The 27,785-nt window shown below is 41.8% G+C and overlaps 3 protein-coding genes across 3 annotated transcripts; all 3 read right to left on the reverse strand.

The window, feature by feature from the left end:
* Positions 1 to 4,440: 4,440 nt before the first annotated feature.
* Positions 4,441 to 8,815, reverse strand: LOC137265859 (baculoviral IAP repeat-containing protein 7-like). Its single transcript, XM_067801319.1, has 3 exons — positions 7,697 to 8,815; positions 5,786 to 6,802; positions 4,441 to 5,197 (listed from the first exon to the last, which is right to left on the reverse strand). The coding sequence occupies exons 1-2, from the start codon at positions 8,569 to 8,571 to the stop codon at positions 6,109 to 6,111; spliced, it is 1,569 nt and encodes a 522-aa protein (XP_067657420.1). The 5' UTR covers positions 8,572 to 8,815; the 3' UTR covers positions 4,441 to 5,197; positions 5,786 to 6,108.
* A 3,972-nt stretch (positions 8,816 to 12,787) lies between these two features.
* Positions 12,788 to 17,163, reverse strand: LOC137265827 (baculoviral IAP repeat-containing protein 7-like). The gene is made up of 3 exons (XM_067801291.1): positions 16,045 to 17,163; positions 14,133 to 15,149; positions 12,788 to 13,544 (listed from the first exon to the last, which is right to left on the reverse strand). The coding sequence occupies exons 1-2, from the start codon at positions 16,917 to 16,919 to the stop codon at positions 14,456 to 14,458; spliced, it is 1,569 nt and encodes a 522-aa protein (XP_067657392.1). The 5' UTR covers positions 16,920 to 17,163; the 3' UTR covers positions 12,788 to 13,544; positions 14,133 to 14,455.
* A 3,972-nt stretch (positions 17,164 to 21,135) lies between these two features.
* Positions 21,136 to 25,510, reverse strand: LOC137265842 (baculoviral IAP repeat-containing protein 7-like). The gene is made up of 3 exons (XM_067801304.1): positions 24,392 to 25,510; positions 22,481 to 23,497; positions 21,136 to 21,892 (listed from the first exon to the last, which is right to left on the reverse strand). The coding sequence occupies exons 1-2, from the start codon at positions 25,264 to 25,266 to the stop codon at positions 22,804 to 22,806; spliced, it is 1,569 nt and encodes a 522-aa protein (XP_067657405.1). The 5' UTR covers positions 25,267 to 25,510; the 3' UTR covers positions 21,136 to 21,892; positions 22,481 to 22,803.
* Between the last annotated feature and the right edge of the window lie 2,275 nt (positions 25,511 to 27,785).

The following is a 27,785-nucleotide window of genomic DNA, read 5'->3' on the forward strand; positions in this document are numbered from 1 at the left end:
CGAACAAACGCCTGGGGACAACAGTTACCAATGTCGTTACAGGCATATCATTCAAAAACATACTGCACATCGTCAACAACACATTCTCCTCCCGAGGTCCATGCAGGGTATGCGGCGTGATGCGATACGACCAACTATTGGATATTGTTGTGAGCTGTCTCTGTAGTGTAGGAGAGAGAAAATATGTGATATGGTGGGACTGTATAACTGGGATGTAATATTTTACGTTCCATCATCCAGTACATGCTGTCTCTGAGGGACTCCCTATCACACAAGACCTTCTTCTCGCAATGAGCCGTTTCGTACAAATGTAGGTCAAAGCCACACACTCCTCGACCAGGGAGTCGATTGAAACTTGCGGGAACATGGAAACAAGGGACGTAACTCCTGCATGCCTCTGCGTGTTGTCAAGTTTCAGTGGATGCCTATTGACGACGGTTGTTCATCTCTCAAACGATTGGCTAGGTCGTCCCATGGTGGATTTACTCTTTTCCTTCAGTGAAAAATAACTGCGTTGACAATTTCTATTTACAGTCCATCGGTCCACGTGCAGGCACACGCTAGACGTCATTTTATGTATTTGTCAGTTACGAGAGATTTACGATGGTCTACAAGCGACACTGAAACACATTCTATTAAAATGAGTTTCTTTATGCCTTTGTGTATGAAGGGTTTTTCATTGAAACGATATTTCCGCTTTAGAATTTTAGATTTTGCTTCATTAAACAAATTGACCCGTGAAGTTCCAGGCTCGCTGACTTGGTCGATCATCGGTTCCCTGTAGGGCAGATCGATGCTCACGCTGTTGATCAGTTGATTGTCTGGTCGAGACTCGATTATTTACAGACTGCCGCCATATAGCTGGAATATTGCTGAGTGTGGCGTCAAACTAAACTCACTCACGTACCCATTAAACAAATTAAAACTTAACATCAACCTATACATACTGCGTTAATGTTTAAAGTCAAATATATAACAGACAAGGGCAGAAATACACTACCGGCACATCTTCCATTATGTCGACCATCAAACAGTTTGAAAACATGCACGTTCTGTGGTATGGAATTGGCTGTTTAGTTGACGTTATTGTCATCGACGTTGACGTTAACAGATTACCTATATGCTTGAAGTTTTCCTTTCAGGTTAGATGTCCTAGTTATGATTGTGCCAACAGGAACAGACATTAGGATTCATGTTCAAAACGAAACAGATCTGTCGCGAGTGTAGCACACTTGGTACCCAAATAGTATATAGATGTTATTAGTGATAAAGTCAAATTCAAATATTACTTCTACAAAAACCGTCAGATGGCATTTGTTTTCATTTTAGACAAACTGTCCTGAATCTTTGAAGATAGACGTGTATCTATGTAGTGAAGACCATAACTGAACAACTAGGACTAAAGTATGTTTGGACAGTTAACAGAAACTGTTGGTTGTTCTTAAATTTGTGATGTTGTGATACATCACTCAGACATTTCTGACTTAAATTTATGGGTCTATTGTTTACAACGTCCCAGTTCATGAGTGCGCTGCCTTTGTGTGACGTCTTTGGTAGGGTCTGTTTGTGGTTTGGCCACACCTTTCCAACCAGTATCAGCACTGAGCACTGACTGTCTGCAGGCACACCTATAACGTCTCTGGAATGCTGAAATATATATCCGGGACACAGATCGAGACCAAATGGCTCTTGGGTCGAGGCAACAAATCTTCTGTATGAACATGGCTACGTCGACGAGCATGTGATGCCGAAAACAGACTCAATACATTGACGCTGGCAGTTCCTTGGAGAAAAGACCGGCCACATGGCACAAGAGTGCTGGACACTACAGTCGAATCCAATGTCTTTCTCTCAATCTGGTCGACTGCGTGTGAGCTCGTGAATGGGTGGTAAATGCATTTGCTGTTTTCTAAGCCGCTGTGGTCCGGATTAGTGATCCGATAAGACATGGTTTCAAGATCATATTACACAGTGGAATAAATGCTTTGACGCCGTTTTGTTTGTAATTTTTCGGAGAACGTCAGTTTGATATTATCAAGTTCCTTGAAGCATTGTTGTTAGATGCTGCTTGTGGCTGTTTTGCAATGATTGTTCTCTGCCCACCCTACCAGTATTGTTTAATGCGATCTTTGGCAATGCTTTGGACATGCTCAGTCTTGCCTTTCTTACGGGCAGTTAGAATAACTGCGTTTTGAGAATGGATGGCAACCCATTATAAATTATTATGTTGATGATCGGTCATCGGTTTTGTCAATGATGTCTTCCGTATGTCTACCTTAAATGTTGGCGAAGCCTTCTGTACATTATTTGACCAAGGGTCTAATTATGTCGTTGGGAGCATTCTAACGAAGCAGATAAGTTCTTACGCTGTGTTGTCGATGGCTGCGTTTTAGTGCGTGTGCGTATGATTATTTGTATATACAGGAGTCCAAGCAATGTTTTGGAGCAGGGTCAGTCATGTTTAATCGTATTTGGCGTTGTTGCCACAATAGAGGATATTCAACGATCGCTTATTTTCGACATCGCACTTTCCTGCTGAATCGTATCTGCAGCGTTGTATTTGTGTCACCTAATTACGCCTTATCTTACTGTAGCACTATTGCTATCATATAGGATAACGTACATATCTCAGTCGTCATTAGCCCATTTGCAGAATAATTGCAACACGTGCACAACCGCCAGTTATTACGATTCGGCGATTGTGCAATTACGTAAGTATGTCTTATACAATGATCTCCACTAACCCATGCTTGTTGTAAGAGGTGACTAACAGGATCGGGTGCTCAAGTTCGCTGATTTTGTAGATGCATGTCGTATCAAAATTGCGCAGGTCGATGATTTTGCTGTTAATCACTGGATTTTGTGGTCTAGAATGAATTATTTACACATCTCCGCCAATAACTGAAATATTGTTGAGTGCGATGCTAAACAACTGATTTCTGGTGTTCCCTGCCGTGATATTGCTGGAATGTTGCTAAAAGCAACGTAAAAGTAAACCCACTCACTGAACAACTAACAAACAAATGATAGACTGATCAATTTCAGATTCTGATACCTGAGTGAGTTAGTATTACTTCACGGTGCTTTCTTTCCAACATTTTGAAAATACAGACACCATGTGTTTGCTTCTGCTTTGTAGTCACGTGGGGAGTCAAAGCTCTCCGTCCTTGACACAGATGATAGCTCATCTACCGTCCCAGTGAAAACAACATATGGTTACCCTCCTGCAAACGCATCCGTGGTCCTCTAGTATTGCAGGTTTTGATATCCCTGATTTTCATAAATACTGTATTTTAGGGGTGGAAATAACCCACTGTCCGACATAGCAGTCCAGTGTTGTTGTTATGTTCGTATTGTTTATCACAATGTACCGATGTCCAGTTGGCTTTCCAAAGTCAAATTAATATATTATGTTGCTTATTTAGAGACTCAACGAGATCGGTCGGTATAGGGGAAGAATTACCAGCACACATGATTTTATATGTGCCACTGAACCAACCAGAGTACATTAGCAATTTCAACGTTATTTCCACCGCTGAATTTAATACTGTCTTAAAACAATGCATACGAGTAGCCATGTGTGTTAAGTCTATTGTATCATGTGGCCATGGCCAGATATTCATCAAGCACAATTTTCCTCAAGGAAAGTGATATCAAGCATTATACACCAAGAACTATTTCCTCCCTGCGTTGACAATCCTTAGGCGGAGGTACTGATAATTCGGACGTACAGGAAAATACAATTGCATTTACTAGTGTGTCCAAAGTCCAGAGTATACGTCACGCGGTGGGCGGACTGTTGGTCCTCAGACTAACAGTCTGTAAAGTTTAAATTGCAACAAAGACTCTTCACACAAACTTGGAAACGCCCATCAGGGTTTCACGCTCCAGAATGTTTGTAAAGAATTAGCTTATGTCGCAAGAGTGTCGACGTGCTCTTTAAACAAACTGGTAAAACTGGTAAAGTTGAGAGTTTCCCTGCTCTCATACTTATTTTTATCGTTACGATTTTCCTGTGGAGTGCACAACCATGTAAAACGCAGAGAAACACCATGCTGTAGAATTAATATAATATTCCTAAAATTGTTTGCTATTACATGTTGACTTATCATACAGTCCACGCGTTATTCACGAGAATGTATGCTCTTGAACACAATTTTCTCACGGGAAAGGGTGGGTCACACGTTTCCACAACCGGCTCTCTCTACATAAATGCATACGTAACTAATGTTATACATCCCAAAATCTGGGACAGACTCAAAGCCAGTATACACAATGAATCAGAGGGATTTTACATGCATATAAAGTATTGTTTCATGACATATTTCTGTTAGGATCAAACTTGTATTCTTGTTGTTGGGAAGTGACTGTACTTGTATGACTGTACATCGGGTGTACGCGGGTATTCGTTCTTTAATACCAAAGACATTACTATTCAGATGACGTGATACTGTTGGAGTATATTTACCTGTAAGAACGTGATCTAGTCCCACATTCTAATCTCAGTATCATACATACAGTGTACCATATACGATCATTTGTTGAAGGCATTATATGCTTGTCCACTGAGCTTTCCACACTAACATTGAAATGTCAACATTGATGATAAATCATCAACACTGATAAACAATACTGATACTCTGACGTAAATCCTAGCAAATAACTAGTGTGTCTCTAGTGGCGTTACGTCAAACTCGTGGATGTAAAAGTCCCACATAGTTCACGTAGCGTAACACCGAACACTGATAACCTCAGTTCTTTAAGGAAACAAGAAACATGAAGACACTGATGACACAGACAACGAGAAGAATACACAAATCAACATTGTCTTAAGTATGACAGGGACATAAAAAAACGTTTTGACTACACATAGGTAACGCTTGAAAATATACGAGTATTTCCCAGGGGGAAAGTTCAATATTGCACACATGTCGAGATTTATGAATTAATAACATCACGTGGCATTCATAATATCATGTGGACTAAAACAAGTGAGTAATACACACGTGAGTTACATAATGGCGGATGTCACGATAAATCCCCGTTTTGTGATCGTCCTGTAATAAATCCAGTTTCCTTGTCACGTTTCTATGACAACCTGTTTCATATACCTGCTACCTCCCGTGATAAGGTCAAGGTGTGCATGCATTGTTTGTTAAACTGTGTGTTGGTGTGGGACTCCCGTTCACATTCAGATCTGCAATCAAAAGCAAATGTAACAAAAACATTAGTTAATACTGTGATATGTAACTGAAATATTGCTGGTGTTGTGTTTAACAACTAATAATGTTGTTTTAACATCTTATTTGCTTATTCATACATTCCGTGTTGATGGGTCTTGAAAATTTGTATCATATGATCTATATACAGCACTATGCAGATTGTCCATGCGCTGAATTGACGTGTACATGTTCCAGCTGGCGTTATAACAAAACTACACAATATGACAGTGCCCTCAGTATCATCCGCCCCGTACTGGTTGTGTGTTTCCTGTTAACAAACGCATATCTAATTAATAATCACTGGAGCGTCCGAGTTGCTGTGGAGTAAGTTATGAAGAAACAACAGGGCAGTACATAACACGTCATGAAATGATTCATTTTGTGCATGAAAACTGTAATACATACCGACAAACAACCACTAAATATGGTATAAAATAACGACAGAATAATGAATGCTGGCAGTATAAACTGTAAACAACAGAAGTTGGTTAGGTTTGACATTCTCTGTGTGTTTGTGTAAGAGAGAGATGGGTGGGGAGGGGGGACTTTACACATATACATACCTCCTGCTGTCTGTTCTGATTTTTACTCGCTGTTGGTGACACTGTAGCTTTGCTGTCTACACTCTCTGAAAATACATTCATGGCAACCTGTTCTTTAGGTAACCTGTTCTGGTCTATACGTCATTTTCGATTCTGATGCTCTGGCTATCCCATTTTTTTCAACTTGTATTTCGTTACCTCTTCTTCGCCATCCTTCTTTATTCACTTACATAACATACGTCGTGCTGTTTGCTCACCTTCTATCCCTCTCTTTAATTTGTCAGCATGTGGTCTGTGGTGTGATCATGAGGGTCACAGACCAGCCTTACTTCACTGAAGGACGTTCAGAAGAACGTACGCACACATTCAGATATGGGTGTTCTGCAGATCGGACACTCGGACATCGCCATGGAGCAGGGTCCACAACAAGCCAGGTGACCACAGGGCGTAAAGGTCACTCGGACCTGATTCTCAAAACAAACCTTACAGAGATATTGATCTTTTAGTCGGGTGTTCTCCTCTCGGATTATCTGTGGATTAATGGCAGGGTCTCTGTAATGCGTCCATGTCTGTCCAGACGCCTGAATAGATGGGTTTAGTTTCGGTGTGTTGCCATGCCTTTCAGCACCACCAGCTGACGCCCTGTATGTTTCCGGTGAGGCAGGAAACGCTTCTGTCCTTGAAATCGGGTTGGCATGTGTCCGACTATTCCCAGCTGCTGGAGCAGTAACAGCTGCAGCTTGTGTGTCTTCCAGACCCATTACCATAGAGGCAAGCTCGGCTGCATGAGGGACGTCCCCAGGCCGTTCTCGTAAACACCTTTCCACAGTCTGTGTGACGAGATCCACTCCGAACCCCATCTCTAATACAGCTTGCACCTGTTCACTGCGCAGGTATTCCTGAAGGTTTGATTGTGTCTCTGGGTCTCTGGAGACCGTTTCCACAGTGCGTGATGTAGATGGCGCGTTTGATGAGACCGGGCGGTTTGTTGGTGATGTGACTGTAGAGGTTGTGGACGCCCGTATCCGTCCTGTAACACTGAGGCAGAATGACAGTGATCAGTGGAGGATATCCCAGGATCCAATATGGATATCTCACATTTTTACAATTTATTATCGCTTTGAAAAACCCATCGTCTGCCTGCACAACTGGTTCAATACATCCATTCGATACATAACGTACACATTACATGTAACACCCGTGGTGTGTGATAATATCACATTAGCCCCCACTATTTCGTGGACGTTCGTAACAAACCGAACCTGCGCATGCAAACATTTCAGATCACACCAAATCTGCTTACTGTAAGAGAAAGTGATTTCAGTGCTTTATGAAACTCTTGTGAAATAGCAATATGCGCATGGTAAACTCATGTTAAACATTGATCGTTACAAAGAATTGCAAGAAACGACAAAGCAAAACACAGCAACACAGCACCTGGATGACAAACTGTTGAATTACTCATGACAAACTCGTGTGTCAAGTTGACCTAACTGTTAATTATTCTGATCTTTCCAGGGATTTTTTCTTCCTCCAATATATTTTAAATATTTCGTTCAGTATTCGTTTCCTGGTTTTTACATGATCCCACAGCGGAGTTTGTTCTATTTCCGTTCACTTATCATGTGTCTTCATTTGCAAGGCCAGTTTCATATAAAGCTTCCCGAAATACACGATCTAACAGCGTCAATAACTGGTGTGCTTATTAGGACAAATAACGAGAATTTGTCGTGTAATCCTCCTATCTATCCTCTTAACGTATAACAGTATGCTGAAATGTACAAGACGATAGATCTAATCCGACTATATCGACCCATGTGAGAAAACGCAGGTGGGATGACGTCCATCACCTATTTTGGAAAAGAAAAGTAGAATGTGTGTATTTCTGTGACTAAGCCATCAAACATCGCAATAGTTTAACATCATACTTACTTTCTACTTGCGATGGCACCAGTGCCTGGAGTCTGCAGATCTCTGATAGCGTCTGCTCCAAGACACAGCTTGATGTATTGGCAGGTGGGGAAACATTTGGCATGCTCCATCCACGGATCATCACCAGGTTGCCAATTGTACAGCTTGCCATGACAGTAAGCACACTTAACTCTGTCTGGCTTCTCGTCGCTTGGGAAGAAATAAAGCCCAGCTCTGGCTAGCTGCTCCGGAGTCTGGCAACAGCTTTCTGGCCAGCCGCTATACGTTGCAAGTCTTTGGTTTTCCTTTGTTAAGTCTGCATGAGGTGGGATGTTACTATGCACGGTTTCTGAACTTTTACAGCCACGCCCAGTATTAAAGGCATTCCCGGTATTATATGCACTCCCCGTGTTATTTCCACTAATAGTGACTATACGTGTATTATGCGGTGGCACGATATTTAAAGGCGTAGAATGTGAAGGTCTGTGAACTGTAGAATTAACTTGAGATAATCGATTCAATGGCGATACAGATGGAGATTTTATAGGAACATTACCGACATCCAAACCACGAATAAATCGACACTGTGGAAAATGTTTAGAATGTTCAGATAATGGTGTGTCGCTTGGCAACCATTTTTTCAGAACACCGTAACAAAAAGGACACTGAACACGATCGTCAGTGTGAGTGTAAAACAAACCTGCACGGGCGAGATCCCGAGGTTGTTGAGACATGCTGGCAGGCCAGTCATAGAACGACGCCAGCCTGCTCTCCTCACACTTCATACACTCCATATGAGAGGCTGTAGCCTGGAATTCATCGTCTACACAGTCCGGGACATCCCGATATTGCCACGTATCCTTCAAATGTAGTATTCTGTTATTAATGACCTCCATTCTGACTGTATGGTCTTGTAGATAGGTGAAATGGTCCTCCTCACAGCGCCTGCTGACACGTACACGTGAAACGAAAGTGATTACTAGTCGTGGAGAGAACGCCCTCGAGACCCAGCTGCCTCTAGTCGTTTGTGGATTGTGCGCAGAGAGCTTCGACGCGTTGAACAGCCACTTACAATCGCTGTGTCAGTGTATCAACAAGGCAAGGCGAGACTTACCTTATATGAACTCAATTCGTGTAACTGGTTCAGTACGTTTTTCTCGGCCAATAGATTTCCTATGCCGGGCATTTCAATGATCGACTGATGACAAACTGAATACTGACAATTACCTCGCGGTCTTGAAATAGGCTTGGTCTCAATATTTCCTTATATGAGTAATATAGGACAACACGCCTTGTCCTCTTCCAGTTACCTCACGGGCTGATTTTCAATATGTGGCCGGTTTCGGCTTCATATAATATGATTTCACATAAAAACACGTTAATGGTAGTTATTGAAACATATGTTTCATTCACTCACGTATGTGAAAAACCATCAGTCAGAACACAATATGCCGCTCCACCCACCATCCACCCAGACTAACACCATCCTATTGTGCATATGTTCGTTCAATCTCGATCCGCCACCCTCCAGAAGTGTCTTTGCAAACAGAGAACTCGGCATATATGAATAATAACTTTAAAGTAATTCTGTTTCAAATAAATTGTAACTAAATGTAAAGGCGTTACCTTTTACGGCGCATTTAGCAATATTCCAGCAATATCACGGCAGGGGATACCAGAAATCGGCTTCACACTTGGTACCCATGAGGGGAATCGAACCCGGGTCTCCGGCGTGACGAGGGTACGCTTTAACCACCTGGCTACTACACCGCTCGTTAAAATCAAATGGCTTCCGTTGTGTGCGTATATTGTGAAGACTGCCAGGACAGTTACGCGCGTCTATTAGTTCACATGACAAATAGCAAATACACTAGTGGAATTTCTGAACAAGAATTTCTTGGAGACAACAGAGCCCCTGGTGATCAGTCCTCGAGAGACAACTGAAAACTGGACATGAGGTGAAAAAACAAACCACGGTTGAATGGGTTTAACAAAGTGAACGCTCGTACCATATCTCTTCACTTTAAAACGTAAACAAAGCCGAGTAGCATTCATATAAGCCAGCTAGTTTCTCATGAGAGACTGGCACCAAGAGAGAACATCCTAATGCCCAACACGACCAAAAGATGGCGCTACGACAACTGTATCACCCAGACGAAAGGTTCTTCGGTGTCAAAAGCTTCAGGCGACGCCCCAAAATAGGTTTGTTTAGGAAACTGTAAACAGACTTTAAGATTAAGACACTTTCGACATTTTACACTGTCATTTGGGCATCTAAATACCATCTTCGGAAATGATTATATATTCTTCCTCGAAAATCGAAATAAATGTTAACCATAGGAATGTTTAAATTTGCAAAAGAATCGCAGTGTGCAAATGCTGTATCACTGTTTGTATATACCTAATGTATAAGTAAAACGAAACGAACAGATTGACACTACCCGCTGTCTCATTATGAATGTGATTATAGCATGTGAGTTTTTGCGTGGCTCAGTGCCATTATATGGGACGACTCCATGCACTCAACAGTCACAAACATCATCCGATGCTTACATCACCCTTCATTACTAATCAGGGAGTTCATACAGTGCATGGCGGCCAAATGAATGCTTGCATAAGACATGGTTTCAAGATCATATTACACAGTGGAATAAATGCTTTGACGCCGTTTTGTTTGTAATTTTTCGGAGAACGTCAGTTTGATATTATCAAGTTCCTTGAAGCATTGTTGTTAGATGCTGCTTGTGGCTGTTTTGCAATGATTGTTCTCTGCCCACCCTACCAGTATTGTTTAATGCGATCGTTGGCAATGCTTTGGACATGCTCAGTCTTGCCTTTCTTACGGGCAGTTAGAATAACTGCGTTTTGAGAATGGATGGCAACCCATTATAAATTATTATGTTGATGATCGGTCATCGGTTTTGTCAATGATGTCTTCCGTATGTCTACCTTAAATGTTGGCGAAGCCTTCTGTACATTATTTGACCAAGGGTCTAATTATGTCGTTGGGAGCATTCTAACGAAGCAGACAAGTTCTTACGCTGTGTTGTCGATGGCTGCGTTTTAGTGCGTGTGCGTATGATTATTTGTATATACAGGAGTCCAAGCAATGTTTTGGAGCAGGGTCAGTCATGTTTAATCGTATTTGGCGTTGTTGCCACAATAGAGGATATTCAACGATCGCTTATTTTCGACATCGCACTTTCCTGCTGAATCGTATCTGCAGCGTTGTATTTGTGTCACCTAATTACGCCTTATCTTACTGTAGCACTATTGCTATCATATAGGATAACGTACATATCTCAGTCGTCATTAGCCCATTTGCAGAATAATTGCAACACGTGCACAACCGCCAGTTATTACGATTCGGCGATTGTGCAATTACGTAAGTATGTCTTATACAATGATCTCCACTAACCCATGCTTGTTGTAAGAGGTGACTAACAGGATCGGGTGCTCAAGTTCGCTGATTTTGTAGATGTATCGTATCAAAATTGCGCAGGTCGATGATTTTGCTGTTAATCACTGGATTTTGTGGTCTAGAATGAATTATTTACACATCTCCGCCAATAACTGAAATATTGTTGAGTGCGATGCTAAACAACTGATTTCTGGTGTTCCCTGCCGTGATATTGCTGGAATGTTGCTAAAAGCAACGTAAAAGTAAACCCACTCACTGAACAACTAACAAACAAATGATAGACTGATCAATTTCAGATTCTGATACCTGAGTGAGTTAGTATTACTTCACGGTGCTTTCTTTCCAACATTTTGAAAATACAGACACCATGTGTTTGCTTCTGCTTTGTAGTCACGTGGGGAGTCAAAGCTCTCCGTCCTTGACACAGATGATAGCTCATCTACCGTCCCAGTGAAAACAACATTTGGTTACCCTCCTGCAAACGCATCCGTGGTCCTCTAGTATTGCAGGTTTTGATATCCCTGATTTTCATAAATACTGTATTTTAGGGGTGGAAATAACCCACTGTCCGACATAGCAGTCCAGTGTTGTTGTTATGTTCGTATTGTTTATCACAATGTACCGATGTCCAGTTGGCTTTCCAAAGTCAAATTAATATATTATGTTGCTTATTTAGAGACTCAACGAGATCGGTCGGTATAGGGGAAGAATTACCAGCACACATGATTTTATATGTGCCACTGAACCAACCAGAGTACATTAGCAATTTCAACGTTATTTCCACCGCTGAATTTAATACTGCCTTAAAACAATGCATACGAGTAGCCATGTGTGTTAAGTCTATTGTATCATGTGGCCATGGCCAGATATTCATCAAGCACAATTTTCCTCAAGGAAAGTGATATCAAGCATTATACACCAAGAACTATTTCCTCCCTGCGTTGACAATCCTTAGGCGGAGGTACTGATAATTCGGACGTACAGGAAAATACAATTGCATTTACTAGTGTGTCCAAAGTCCAGAGTATACGTCACGCGGTGGGCGGACTGTTGGTCCTCAGACTAACAGTCTGTAAAGTTTAAATTGCAACAAAGACTCTTCACACAAACTTGGAAACGCCCATCAGGGTTTCACGCTCCAGAATGTTTGTAAAGAATTAGCTTATGTCGCAAGAGTGTCGACGTGCTCTTTAAACAAACTGGTAAAACTGGTAAAGTTGAGAGTTTCCCTGCTCTCATACTTATTTTTATCGTTACGATTTTCCTGTGGAGTGCACAACCATGTAAAACGCAGAGAAACACCATGCTGTAGAATTAATATAATATTCCTAAAATTGTTTGCTATTACATGTTGACTTATCATACAGTCCACGCGTTATTCACGAGAATGTATGCTCTTGAACACAATTTTCTCACGGGAAAGGGTGGGTCACACGTTTCCACAACCGGCTCTCTCTACATAAATGCATACGTAACTAATGTTATACATCCCAAAATCTGGGACAGACTCAAAGCCAGTATACACAATGAATCAGAGGGATTTTACATGCATATAAAGTATTGTTTCATGACATATTTCTGTTAGGATCAAACTTGTATTCTTGTTGTTGGGAAGTGACTGTACTTGTATGACTGTACATCGGGTGTACGCGGGTATTCGTTCTTTAATACCAAAGACATTACTATTCAGATGACGTGATACTGTTGGAGTATATTTACCTGTAAGAACGTGATCTAGTCCCACATTCTAATCTCAGTATCATACATACAGTGTACCATATACGATCATTTGTTGAAGGCATTATATGCTTGTCCACTGAGCTTTCCACACTAACATTGAAATGTCAACATTGATGATAAATCATCAACACTGATAAACAATACTGATACTCTGACGTAAATCCTAGCAAATAACTAGTGTGTCTCTAGTGGCGTTACGTCAAACTCGTGGATGTAAAAGTCCCACATAGTTCACGTAGCGTAACACCGAACACTGATAACCTCAGTTCTTTAAGGAAACAAGAAACATGAAGACACTGATGACACAGACAACGAGAAGAATACACAAATCAACATTGTCTTAAGTATGACAGGGACATAAAAAAACGTTTTGACTACACATAGGTAACGCTTGAAAATATACGAGTATTTCCCAGGGGGAAAGTTCAATATTGCACACATGTCGAGATTTATGAATTAATAACATCACGTGGCATTCATAATATCATGTGGACTAAAACAAGTGAGTAATACACACGTGAGTTACATAATGGCGGATGTCACGATAAATCCCCGTTTTGTGATCGTCCTGTAATAAATCCAGTTTCCTTGTCACGTTTCTATGACAACCTGTTTCATATACCTGCTACCTCCCGTGATAAGGTCAAGGTGTGCATGCATTGTTTGTTAAACTGTGTGTTGGTGTGGGACTCCCGTTCACATTCAGATCTGCAATCAAAAGCAAATGTAACAAAAACATTAGTTAATACTGTGATATGTAACTGAAATATTGCTGGTGTTGTGTTTAACAACTAATAATGTTGTTTTAACATCTTATTTGCTTATTCATACATTCCGTGTTGATGGGTCTTGAAAATTTGTATCATATGATCTATATACAGCACTATGCAGATTGTCCATGCGCTGAATTGACGTGTACATGTTCCAGCTGGCGTTATAACAAAACTACACAATATGACAGTGCCCTCAGTATCATCCGCCCCGTACTGGTTGTGTGTTTCCTGTTAACAAACGCATATCTAATTAATAATCACTGGAGCGTCCGAGTTGCTGTGGAGTAAGTTATGAAGAAACAACAGGGCAGTACATAACACGTCATGAAATGATTCATTTTGTGCATGAAAACTGTAATACATACCGACAAACAACCACTAAATATGGTATAAAATAACGACAGAATAATGAATGCTGGCAGTATAAACTGTAAACAACAGAAGTTGGTTAGGTTTGACATTCTCTGTGTGTTTGTGTAAGAGAGAGATGGGTGGGGAGGGGGGACTTTACACATATACATACCTCCTGCTGTCTGTTCTGATTTTTACTCGCTGTTGGTGACACTGTAGCTTTGCTGTCTACACTCTCTGAAAATACATTCATGGCAACCTGTTCTTTAGGTAACCTGTTCTGGTCTATACGTCATTTTCGATTCTGATGCTCTGGCTATCCCATTTTTTTCAACTTGTATTTCGTTACCTCTTCTTCGCCATCCTTCTTTATTCACTTACATAACATACGTCGTGCTGTTTGCTCACCTTCTATCCCTCTCTTTAATTTGTCAGCATGTGGTCTGTGGTGTGATCATGAGGGTCACAGACCAGCCTTACTTCACTGAAGGACGTTCAGAAGAACGTACGCACACATTCAGATATGGGTGTTCTGCAGATCGGACACTCGGACATCGCCATGGAGCAGGGTCCACAACAAGCCAGGTGACCACAGGGCGTAAAGGTCACTCGGACCTGATTCTCAAAACAAACCTTACAGAGATATTGATCTTTTAGTCGGGTGTTCTCCTCTCGGATTATCTGTGGATTAATGGCAGGGTCTCTGTAATGCGTCCATGTCTGTCCAGACGCCTGAATAGATGGGTTTAGTTTCGGTGTGTTGCCATGCCTTTCAGCACCACCAGCTGACGCCCTGTATGTTTCCGGTGAGGCAGGAAACGCTTCTGTCCTTGAAATCGGGTTGGCATGTGTCCGACTATTCCCAGCTGCTGGAGCAGTAACAGCTGCAGCTTGTGTGTCTTCCAGACCCATTACCATAGAGGCAAGCTCGGCTGCATGAGGGACGTCCCCAGGCCGTTCTCGTAAACACCTTTCCACAGTCTGTGTGACGAGATCCACTCCGAACCCCATCTCTAATACAGCTTGCACCTGTTCACTGCGCAGGTATTCCTGAAGGTTTGATTGTGTCTCTGGGTCTCTGGAGACCGTTTCCACAGTGCGTGATGTAGATGGCGCGTTTGATGAGACCGGGCGGTTTGTTGGTGATGTGACTGTAGAGGTTGTGGACGCCCGTATCCGTCCTGTAACACTGAGGCAGAATGACAGTGATCAGTGGAGGATATCCCAGGATCCAATATGGATATCTCACATTTTTACAATTTATTATCGCTTTGAAAAACCCATCGTCTGCCTGCACAACTGGTTCAATACATCCATTCGATACATAACGTACACATTACATGTAACACCCGTGGTGTGTGATAATATCACATTAGCCCCCACTATTTCGTGGACGTTCGTAACAAACCGAACCTGCGCATGCAAACATTTCAGATCACACCAAATCTGCTTACTGTAAGAGAAAGTGATTTCAGTGCTTTATGAAACTCTTGTGAAATAGCAATATGCGCATGGTAAACTCATGTTAAACATTGATCGTTACAAAGAATTGCAAGAAACGACAAAGCAAAACACAGCAACACAGCACCTGGATGACAAACTGTTGAATTACTCATGACAAACTCGTGTGTCAAGTTGACCTAACTGTTAATTATTCTGATCTTTCCAGGGATTTTTTCTTCCTCCAATATATTTTAAATATTTCGTTCAGTATTCGTTTCCTGGTTTTTTACATGATCCCACAGCGGAGTTTGTTCTATTTCCGTTCACTTATCATGTGTCTTCATTTGCAAGGCCAGTTTCATATAAAGCTTCCCGAAATACACGATCTAACAGCGTCAATAACTGGTGTGCTTATTAGGACAAATAACGAGAATTTGTCGTGTAATCCTCCTATCTATCCTCTTAACGTATAACAGTATGCTGAAATGTACAAGACGATAGATCTAATCCGACTATATCGACCCATGTGAGAAAACGCAGGTGGGATGACGTCCATCACCTATTTTGGAAAAGAAAAGTAGAATGTGTGTATTTCTGTGACTAAGCCATCAAACATCGCAATAGTTTAACATCATACTTACTTTCTACTTGCGATGGCACCAGTGCCTGGAGTCTGCAGATCTCTGATAGCGTCTGCTCCAAGACACAGCTTGATGTATTGGCAGGTGGGGAAACATTTGGCATGCTCCATCCACGGATCATCACCAGGTTGCCAATTGTACAGCTTGCCATGACAGTAAGCACACTTAACTCTGTCTGGCTTCTCGTCGCTTGGGAAGAAATAAAGCCCAGCTCTGGCTAGCTGCTCCGGAGTCTGGCAACAGCTTTCTGGCCAGCCGCTATACGTTGCAAGTCTTTGGTTTTCCTTTGTTAAGTCTGCATGAGGTGGGATGTTACTATGCACGGTTTCTGAACTTTTACAGCCACGCCCAGTATTAAAGGCATTCCCGGTATTATATGCACTCCCCGTGTTATTTCCACTAATAGTGACTATACGTGTATTATGCGGTGGCACGATATTTAAAGGCGTAGAATGTGAAGGTCTGTGAACTGTAGAATTAACTTGAGATAATCGATTCAATGGCGATACAGATGGAGATTTTATAGGAACATTACCGACATCCAAACCACGAATAAATCGACACTGTGGAAAATGTTTAGAATGTTCAGATAATGGTGTGTCGCTTGGCAACCATTTTTTCAGAACACCGTAACAAAAAGGACACTGAACACGATCGTCAGTGTGAGTGTAAAACAAACCTGCACGGGCGAGATCCCGAGGTTGTTGAGACATGCTGGCAGGCCAGTCATAGAACGACGCCAGCCTGCTCTCCTCACACTTCATACACTCCATATGAGAGGCTGTAGCCTGGAATTCATCGTCTACACAGTCCGGGACATCCCGATATTGCCACGTATCCTTCAAATGTAGTATTCTGTTATTAATGACCTCCATTCTGACTGTATGGTCTTGTAGATAGGTGAAATGGTCCTCCTCACAGCGCCTGCTGACACGTACACGTGAAACGAAAGTGATTACTAGTCGTGGAGAGAACGCCCTCGAGACCCAGCTGCCTCTAGTCGTTTGTGGATTGTGCGCAGAGAGCTTCGACGCGTTGAACAGCCACTTACAATCGCTGTGTCAGTGTATCAACAAGGCAAGGCGAGACTTACCTTATATGAACTCAATTCGTGTAACTGGTTCAGTACGTTTTTCTCGGCCAATAGATTTCCTATGCCGGGCATTTCAATGATCGACTGATGACAAACTGAATACTGACAATTACCTCGCGGTCTTGAAATAGGCTTGGTCTCAATATTTCCTTATATGAGTAATATAGGACAACACGCCTTGTCCTCTTCCAGTTACCTCACGGGCTGATTTTCAATATGTGGCCGGTTTCGGCTTCATATAATATGATTTCACATAAAAACACGTTAATGGTAGTTATTGAAACATATGTTTCATTCACTCACGTATGTGAAAAACCATCAGTCAGAACACAATATGCCGCTCCACCCACCATCCACCCAGACTAACACCATCCTATTGTGCATATGTTCGTTCAATCTCGATCCGCCACCCTCCAGAAGTGTCTTTGCAAACAGAGAACTCGGCATATATGAATAATAACTTTAAAGTAATTCTGTTTCAAATAAATTGTAACTAAATGTAAAGGCGTTACCTTTTACGGCGCATTTAGCAATATTCCAGCAATATCACGGCAGGGGATACCAGAAATCGGCTTCACACTTGGTACCCATGAGGGGAATCGAACCCGGGTCTCCGGCGTGACGAGGGTGCGCTTTAACCACCTGGCTACTACACCGCTCGTTAAAATCAAATGGCTTCCGTTGTGTGCGTATATTGTGAAGACTGCCAGGACAGTTACGCGCGTCTATTAGTTCACATGACAAATAGCAAATACACTAGTGGAATTTCTGAACAAGAATTTCTTGGAGACAACAGAGCCCCTGGTGATCAGTCCTCGAGAGACAACTGAAAACTGGACATGAGGTGAAAAAACAAACCACGGTTGAATGGGTTTAACAAAGTGAACGCTCGTACCATATCTCTTCACTTTAAAACGTAAACAAAGCCGAGTAGCATTCATATAAGCCAGCTAGTTTCTCATGAGAGACTGGCACCAAGAGAGAACATCCTAATGCCCAACACGACCAAAAGATGGCGCTACGACAACTGTATCACCCAGACGAAAGGTTCTTCGGTGTCAAAAGCTTCAGGCGACGCCCCAAAATAGGTTTGTTTAGGAAACTGTAAACAGACTTTAAGATTAAGACACTTTCGACATTTTACACTGTCATTTGGGCATCTAAATACCATCTTCGGAAATGATTATATATTCTTCCTCGAAAATCGAAATAAATGTTAACCATAGGAATGTTTAAATTTGCAAAAGAATCGCAGTGTGCAAATGCTGTATCACTGTTTGTATATACCTAATGTATAAGTAAAACGAAACGAACAGATTGACACTACCCGCTGTCTCATTATGAATGTGATTATAGCATGTGAGTTTTTGCGTGGCTCAGTGCCATTATATGGGACGACTCCATGCACTCAACAGTCACAAACATCATCCGATGCTTACATCACCCTTCATTACTAATCAGGGAGTTCATACAGTGCATGGCGGCCAAATGAATGCTTGCATAAGACATGGTTTCAAGATCATATTACACAGTGGAATAAATGCTTTGACGCCGTTTTGTTTGTAATTTTTCGGAGAACGTCAGTTTGATATTATCAAGTTCCTTGAAGCATTGTTGTTAGATGCTGCTTGTGGCTGTTTTGCAATGATTGTTCTCTGTCCACCCTACCAGTATTGTTTAATGCGATCGTTGGCAATGCTTTGGACATGCTCAGTCTTGCCTTTCTTACGGGCAGTTAGAATAACTGCGTTTTGAGAATGGATGGCAACCCATTATAAATTATTATGTTGATGATCGGTCATCGGTTTTGTCAATGATGTCTTCCGTATGTCTACCTTAAATGTTGGCGAAGCCTTCTGTACATTATTTGACCAAGGGTCTAATTATGTCGTTGGGAGCATTCTAACGAAGCAGACAAGTTCTTACGCTGTGTTGTCGATGGCTGCGTTTTAGTGCGTGTGCGTATGATTATTTGTATATACAGGAGTCCAAGCAATGTTTTGGAGCAGGGTCAGTCATGTTTAATCGTATTTGGCGTTGTTGCCACAATAGAGGATATTCAACGATCGCTTATTTTCGACATCGCACTTTCCTGCTGAATCGTATCTGCAGCGTTGTATTTGTGTCACCTAATTACGCCTTATCTTACTGTAGCACTATTGCTATCATATAGGATAACGTACATATCTCAGTCGTCATTAGCCCATTTGCAGAATAATTGCAACACGTGCACAACCGCCAGTTATTACGATTCGGCGATTGTGCAATTACGTAAGTATGTCTTATACAATGATCTCCACTAACCCATGCTTGTTGTAAGAGGTGACTAACAGGATCGGGTGCTCAAGTTCGCTGATTTTGTAGATGTATCGTATCAAAATTGCGCAGGTCGATGATTTTGCTGTTAATCACTGGATTTTGTGGTCTAGAATGAATTATTTACACATCTCCGCCAATAACTGAAATATTGTTGAGTGCGATGCTAAACAACTGATTTCTGGTGTTCCCTGCCGTGATATTGCTGGAATGTTGCTAAAAGCAACGTAAAAGTAAACCCACTCACTGAACAACTAACAAACAAATGATAGACTGATCAATTTCAGATTCTGATACCTGAGTGAGTTAGTATTACTTCACGGTGCTTTCTTTCCAACATTTTGAAAATACAGACACCATGTGTTTGCTTCTGCTTTGTAGTCACGTGGGGAGTCAAAGCTCTCCGTCCTTGACACAGATGATAGCTCATCTACCGTCCCAGTGAAAACAACATTTGGTTACCCTCCTGCAAACGCATCCGTGGTCCTCTAGTATTGCAGGTTTTGATATCCCTGATTTTCATAAATACTGTATTTTAGGGGTGGAAATAACCCACTGTCCGACATAGCAGTCCAGTGTTGTTGTTATGTTCGTATTGTTTATCACAATGTACCGATGTCCAGTTGGCTTTCCAAAGTCAAATTAATATATTATGTTGCTTATTTAGAGACTCAACGAGATCGGTCGGTATAGGGGAAGAATTACCAGCACACATGATTTTATATGTGCCACTGAACCAACCAGAGTACATTAGCAATTTCAACGTTATTTCCACCGCTGAATTTAATACTGCCTTAAAACAATGCATACGAGTAGCCATGTGTGTTAAGTCTATTGTATCATGTGGCCATGGCCAGATATTCATCAAGCACAATTTTCCTCAAGGAAAGTGATATCAAGCATTATACACCAAGAACTATTTCCTCCCTGCGTTGACAATCCTTAGGCGGAGGTACTGATAATTCGGACGTACAGGAAAATACAATTGCATTTACTAGTGTGTCCAAAGTCCAGAGTATACGTCACGCGGTGGGCGGACTGTTGGTCCTCAGACTAACAGTCTGTAAAGTTTAAATTGCAACAAAGACTCTTCACACAAACTTGGAAACGCCCATCAGGGTTTCACGCTCCAGAATGTTTGTAAAGAATTAGCTTATGTCGCAAGAGTGTCGACGTGCTCTTTAAACAAACTGGTAAAACTGGTAAAGTTGAGAGTTTCCCTGCTCTCATACTTATTTTTATCGTTACGATTTTCCTGTGGAGTGCACAACCATGTAAAACGCAGAGAAACACCATGCTGTAGAATTAATATAATATTCCTAAAATTGTTTGCTATTACATGTTGACTTATCATACAGTCCACGCGTTATTCACGAGAATGTATGCTCTTGAACACAATTTTCTCACGGGAAAGGGTGGGTCACACGTTTCCACAACCGGCTCTCTCTACATAAATGCATACGTAACTAATGTTATACATCCCAAAATCTGGGACAGACTCAAAGCCAGTATACACAATGAATCAGAGGGATTTTACATGCATATAAAGTATTGTTTCATGACATATTTCTGTTAGGATCAAACTTGTATTCTTGTTGTTGGGAAGTGACTGTACTTGTATGACTGTACATCGGGTGTACGCGGGTATTCGTTCTTTAATACCAAAGACATTACTATTCAGATGACGTGATACTGTTGGAGTATATTTACCTGTAAGAACGTGATCTAGTCCCACATTCTAATCTCAGTATCATACATACAGTGTACCATATACGATCATTTGTTGAAGGCATTATATGCTTGTCCACTGAGCTTTCCACACTAACATTGAAATGTCAACATTGATGATAAATCATCAACACTGATAAACAATACTGATACTCTGACGTAAATCCTAGCAAATAACTAGTGTGTCTCTAGTGGCGTTACGTCAAACTCGTGGATGTAAAAGTCCCACATAGTTCACGTAGCGTAACACCGAACACTGATAACCTCAGTTCTTTAAGGAAACAAGAAACATGAAGACACTGATGACACAGACAACGAGAAGAATACACAAATCAACATTGTCTTAAGTATGACAGGGACATAAAAAAACGTTTTGACTACACATAGGTAACGCTTGAAAATATACGAGTATTTCCCAGGGGGAAAGTTCAATATTGCACACATGTCGAGATTTATGAATTAATAACATCACGTGGCATTCATAATATCATGTGGACTAAAACAAGTGAGTAATACACACGTGAGTTACATAATGGCGGATGTCACGATAAATCCCCGTTTTGTGATCGTCCTGTAATAAATCCAGTTTCCTTGTCACGTTTCTATGACAACCTGTTTCATATACCTGCTACCTCCCGTGATAAGGTCAAGGTGTGCATGCATTGTTTGTTAAACTGTGTGTTGGTGTGGGACTCCCGTTCACATTCAGATCTGCAATTAAAAGCAAATGTAACAAAAACATTAGTTAATACTGTGATATGTAACTGAAATATTGCTGGTGTTGTGTTTAACAACTAATAATGTTGTTTTAACATCTTATTTGCTTATTCATACATTCCGTGTTGATGGGTCTTGAAAATTTGTATCATATGATCTATATACAGCACTATGCAGATTGTCCATGCGCTGAATTGACGTGTACATGTTCCAGCTGGCGTTATAACAAAACTACACAATATGACAGTGCCCTCAGTATCATCCGCCCCGTACTGGTTGTGTGTTTCCTGTTAACAAACGCATATCTAATTAATAATCACTGGAGCGTCCGAGTTGCTGTGGAGTAAGTTATGAAGAAACAACAGGGCAGTACATAACACGTCATGAAATGATTCATTTTGTGCATGAAAACTGTAATACATACCGACAAACAACCACTAAATATGGTATAAAATAACGACAGAATAATGAATGCTGGCAGTATAAACTGTAAACAACAGAAGTTGGTTAGGTTTGACATTCTCTGTGTGTTTGTGTAAGAGAGAGATGGGTGGGGAGGGGGGACTTTACACATATACATACCTCCTGCTGTCTGTTCTGATTTTTACTCGCTGTTGGTGACACTGTAGCTTTGCTGTCTACACTCTCTGAAAATACATTCATGGCAACCTGTTCTTTAGGTAACCTGTTCTGGTCTATACGTCATTTTCGATTCTGATGCTCTGGCTATCCCATTTTTTTCAACTTGTATTTCGTTACCTCTTCTTCGCCATCCTTCTTTATTCACTTACATAACATACGTCGTGCTGTTTGCTCACCTTCTATCCCTCTCTTTAATTTGTCAGCATGTGGTCTGTGGTGTGATCATGAGGGTCACAGACCAGCCTTACTTCACTGAAGGACGTTCAGAAGAACGTACGCACACATTCAGATATGGGTGTTCTGCAGATCGGACACTCGGACATCGCCATGGAGCAGGGTCCACAACAAGCCAGGTGACCACAGGGCGTAAAGGTCACTCGGACCTGATTCTCAAAACAAACCTTACAGAGATATTGATCTTTTAGTCGGGTGTTCTCCTCTCGGATTATCTGTGGATTAATGGCAGGGTCTCTGTAATGCGTCCATGTCTGTCCAGACGCCTGAATAGATGGGTTTAGTTTCGGTGTGTTGCCATGCCTTTCAGCACCACCAGCTGACGCCCTGTATGTTTCCGGTGAGGCAGGAAACGCTTCTGTCCTTGAAATCGGGTTGGCATGTGTCCGACTATTCCCAGCTGCTGGAGCAGTAACAGCTGCAGCTTGTGTGTCTTCCAGACCCATTACCATAGAGGCAAGCTCGGCTGCATGAGGGACGTCCCCAGGCCGTTCTCGTAAACACCTTTCCACAGTCTGTGTGACGAGATCCACTCCGAACCCCATCTCTAATACAGCTTGCACCTGTTCACTGCGCAGGTATTCCTGAAGGTTTGATTGTGTCTCTGGGTCTCTGGAGACCGTTTCCACAGTGCGTGATGTAGATGGCGCGTTTGATGAGACCGGGCGGTTTGTTGGTGATGTGACTGTAGAGGTTGTGGACGCCCGTATCCGTCCTGTAACACTGAGGCAGAATGACAGTGATCAGTGGAGGATATCCCAGGATCCAATATGGATATCTCACATTTTTACAATTTATTATCGCTTTGAAAAACCCATCGTCTGCCTGCACAACTGGTTCAATACATCCATTCGATACATAACGTACACATTACATGTAACACCTGTGGTGTGTGATAATATCACATTAGCCCCCACTATTTCGTGGACGTTCGTAACAAACCGAACCTGCGCATGCAAACATTTCAGATCACACCAAATCTGCTTACTGTAAGAGAAAGTGATTTCAGTGCTTTATGAAACTCTTGTGAAATAGCAATATGCGCATGGTAAACTCATGTTAAACATTGATCGTTACAAAGAATTGCAAGAAACGACAAAGCAAAACACAGCAACACAGCACCTGGATGACAAACTGTTGAATTACTCATGACAAACTCGTGTGTCAAGTTGACCTAACTGTTAATTATTCTGATCTTTCCAGGGATTTTTTCTTCCTCCAATATATTTTAAATATTTCGTTCAGTATTCGTTTCCTGGTTTTTACATGATCCCACAGCGGAGTTTGTTCTATTTCCGTTCACTTATCATGTGTCTTCATTTGCAAGGCCAGTTTCATATAAAGCTTCCCGAAATACACGATCTAACAGCGTCAATAACTGGTGTGCTTATTAGGACAAATAACGAGAATTTGTCGTGTAATCCTCCTATCTATCCTCTTAACGTATAACAGTATGCTGAAATGTACAAGACGATAGATCTAATCCGACTATATCGACCCATGTGAGAAAACGCAAGTGGGATGACGTCCATCACCTATTTTGGAAAAGAAAAGTAGAATGTGTGTATTTCTGTGACTAAGCCATCAAACATCGCAATAGTTTAACATCATACTTACTTTCTACTTGCGATGGCACCAGTGCCTGGAGTCTGCAGATCTCTGATAGCGTCTGCTCCAAGACACAGCTTGATGTATTGGCAGGTGGGGAAACATTTGGCATGCTCCATCCACGGATCATCACCAGGTTGCCAATTGTACAGCTTGCCATGACAGTAAGCACACTTAACTCTGTCTGGCTTCTCGTCGCTTGGGAAGAAATAAAGCCCAGCTCTGGCTAGCTGCTCCGGAGTCTGGCAACAGCTTTCTGGCCAGCCGCTATACGTTGCAAGTCTTTGGTTTTCCTTTGTTAAGTCTGCATGAGGTGGGATGTTACTATGCACGGTTTCTGAACTTTTACAGCCACGCCCAGTATTAAAGGCATTCCCGGTATTATATGCACTCCCCGTGTTATTTCCACTAATAGTGACTATACGTGTATTATGCGGTGGCACGATATTTAAAGGCGTAGAATGTGAAGGTCTGTGAACTGTAGAATTAACTTGAGATAATCGATTCAATGGCGATACAGATGGAGATTTTATAGGAACATTACCGACATCCAAACCACGAATAAATCGACACTGTGGAAAATGTTTAGAATGTTCAGATAATGGTGTGTCGCTTGGCAACCATTTTTTCAGAACACCGTAACAAAAAGGACACTGAACACGATCGTCAGTGTGAGTGTAAAACAAACCTGCACGGGCGAGATCCCGAGGTTGTTGAGACATGCTGGCAGGCCAGTCATAGAACGACGCCAGCCTGCTCTCCTCACACTTCATACACTCCATATGAGAGGCTGTAGCCTGGAATTCATCGTCTACACAGTCCGGGACATCCCGATATTGCCACGTATCCTTCAAATGTAGTATTCTGTTATTAATGACCTCCATTCTGACTGTATGGTCTTGTAGATAGGTGAAATGGTCCTCCTCACAGCGCCTGCTGACACGTACACGTGAAACGAAAGTGATTACTAGTCGTGGAGAGAACGCCCTCGAGACCCAGCTGCCTCTAGTCGTTTGTGGATTGTGCGCAGAGAGCTTCGACGCGTTGAACAGCCACTTACAATCGCTGTGTCAGTGTATCAACAAGGCAAGGCGAGACTTACCTTATATGAACTCAATTCGTGTAACTGGTTCAGTACGTTTTTCTCGGCCAATAGATTTCCTATGCCGGGCATTTCAATGATCGACTGATGACAAACTGAATACTGACAATTACCTCGCGGTCTTGAAATAGGCTTGGTCTCAATATTTCCTTATATGAGTAATATAGGACAACACGCCTTGTCCTCTTCCAGTTACCTCACGGGCTGATTTTCAATATGTGGCCGGTTGCGGCTTCATATAATATGATTTCACATAAAAACACGTTAATGGTAGTTATTGAAACATATGTTTCATTCACTCACGTATGTGAAAAACCATCAGTCAGAACACAATATGCCGCTCCACCCACCATCCACCCAGACTAACACCATCCTATTGTGCATATGTTCGTTCAATCTCGATCCGCCACCCTCCAGAAGTGTCTTTGCAAACAGAGAACTCGGCATATATGAATAATAACTTTAAAGTAATTCTGTTTCAAATAAATTGTAACTAAATGTAAAGGCGTTACCTTTTACGGCGCATTTAGCAATATTCCAGCAATATCACGGCAGGGGATACCAGAAATCGGCTTCACACTTGGTACCCATGAGGGGAATCGAACCCGGGTCTCCGGCGTGACGAGGGTGCGCTTTAACCACCTGGCTACTACACCGCTCGTTAAAATCAAATGGCTTCCGTTGTGTGCGTATATTGTGAAGACTGCCAGGACAGTTACGCGCGTCTATTAGTTCACATGACAAATAGCAAATACACTAGTGGAATTTCTGAACAAGAATTTCTTGGAGACAACAGAGCCCCTGGTGATCAGTCCTCGAGAGACAACTGAAAACTGGACATGAGGTGAAAAAACAAACCACGGTTGAATGGGTTTAACAAAGTGAACGCTCGTACCATATCTCTTCACTTTAAAACGTAAACAAAGCCGAGTAGCATTCATATAAGCCAGCTAGTTTCTCATGAGAGACTGGCACCAAGAGAGAACATCCTAATGCCCAACACGACCAAAAGATGGCGCTACGACAGCTGTATCACCCAGACGAAAGGTTCTTCGGTGTCAAAAGCTTCAGGCGACGCCCCAAAATAGGTTTGTTTAGGAAACTGTAAACAGACTTTAAGATTAAGACACTTTCGACATTTTACACTGTCATTTGGGCATCTAAATACCATCTTCGGAAATGATTATATATTCTTCCTCGAAAATCGAAATAAATGTTAACCATAGGAATGTTTAAATTTGCAAAAGAATCGCAGTGTGCAAATGCTGTATCACTGTTTGTATATACCTAATGTATAAGTAAAACGAAACGAACAGATTGACACTACCCGCTGTCTCATTATGAATGTGATTATAGCATGTGAGTTTTTGCGTGGCTCAGTGCCATTATATCGGACGACTCCATGCACTCAACAGTCACAAACATCATCCGATGCTTACATCACCCTTCATTACTAATCAGGGAGTTCATACAGTGCATGGCGGCCAAATGAATGCTTGCATAAGACATGGTTTCAAGATCATATTACACAGTGGAATAAATGCTTTGACGCCGTTTTGTTTGTAATTTTTCGGAGAACGTCAGTTTGATATTATCAAGTTCCTTGAAGCATTGTTGTTAGATGCTGCTTGTGGCTGTTTTGCAATGATTGTTCTCTGCCCACCCTACCAGTATTGTTTAATGCGATCTTTGGCAATGCTTTGGACATGCTCAGTCTTGCCTTTCTTACGGGCAGTTAGAATAACTGCGTTTTGAGAATGGATGGCAACCCATTATAAATTATTATGTTGATGATCGGTCATCGGTTTTGTCAATGATGTCTTCCGTATGTCTACCTTAAATGTTGGCGAAGCCTTCTGTACATTATTTGACCAAGGGTCTAATTATGTCGTTGGGAGCATTCTAACGAAGCAGACAAGTTCTTACGCTGTGTTGTCGATGGCTGCGTTTTAGTGCGTGTGCGTATGATTATTTGTATATACAGGAGTCCAAGCAATGTTTTGGAGCAGGGTCAGTCATGTTTAATCGTATTTGGCGTTGTTGCCACAATAGAGGATATTCAACGATCGCTTATTTTCGACATCGCACTTTCCTGCTGAATCGTATCTGCAGCGTTGTATTTGTGTCACCTAATTACGCCTTATCTTACTGTAGCACTATTGCTATCATATAGGATAACGTACATATCTCAGTCGTCATTAGCCCATTTGCAGAATAATTGCAACACGTGCACAACCGCCAGTTATTACGATTCGGCGAGTGTGCAATTACGTAAGTATGTCTTATACAATGATCTCCACT

The sequence above is a fragment of the Haliotis asinina genome, chromosome 15, assembly GCF_037392515.1.
Source record: "Haliotis asinina isolate JCU_RB_2024 chromosome 15, JCU_Hal_asi_v2, whole genome shotgun sequence".
Classification (NCBI taxonomy): Eukaryota; Metazoa; Mollusca; class Gastropoda; order Lepetellida; family Haliotidae; genus Haliotis; species Haliotis asinina.

Coding starts and splice junctions, on each gene's coding strand:
- LOC137265859 (XM_067801319.1), bottom strand. CDS start 8,571: ATGGAGGTCATTAATAACAGAATACTACATTTGAAGGATACGTGGCAA. Junction 6,803..7,696: donor GGTGCCATCGCAAGTAGAAA/GTAAGTATGATG, acceptor ATTCTGCCTCAG/TGTTACAGGACGGATACGGG.
- LOC137265827 (XM_067801291.1), bottom strand. CDS start 16,919: ATGGAGGTCATTAATAACAGAATACTACATTTGAAGGATACGTGGCAA. Junction 15,150..16,044: donor GGTGCCATCGCAAGTAGAAA/GTAAGTATGATG, acceptor ATTCTGCCTCAG/TGTTACAGGACGGATACGGG.
- LOC137265842 (XM_067801304.1), bottom strand. CDS start 25,266: ATGGAGGTCATTAATAACAGAATACTACATTTGAAGGATACGTGGCAA. Junction 23,498..24,391: donor GGTGCCATCGCAAGTAGAAA/GTAAGTATGATG, acceptor ATTCTGCCTCAG/TGTTACAGGACGGATACGGG.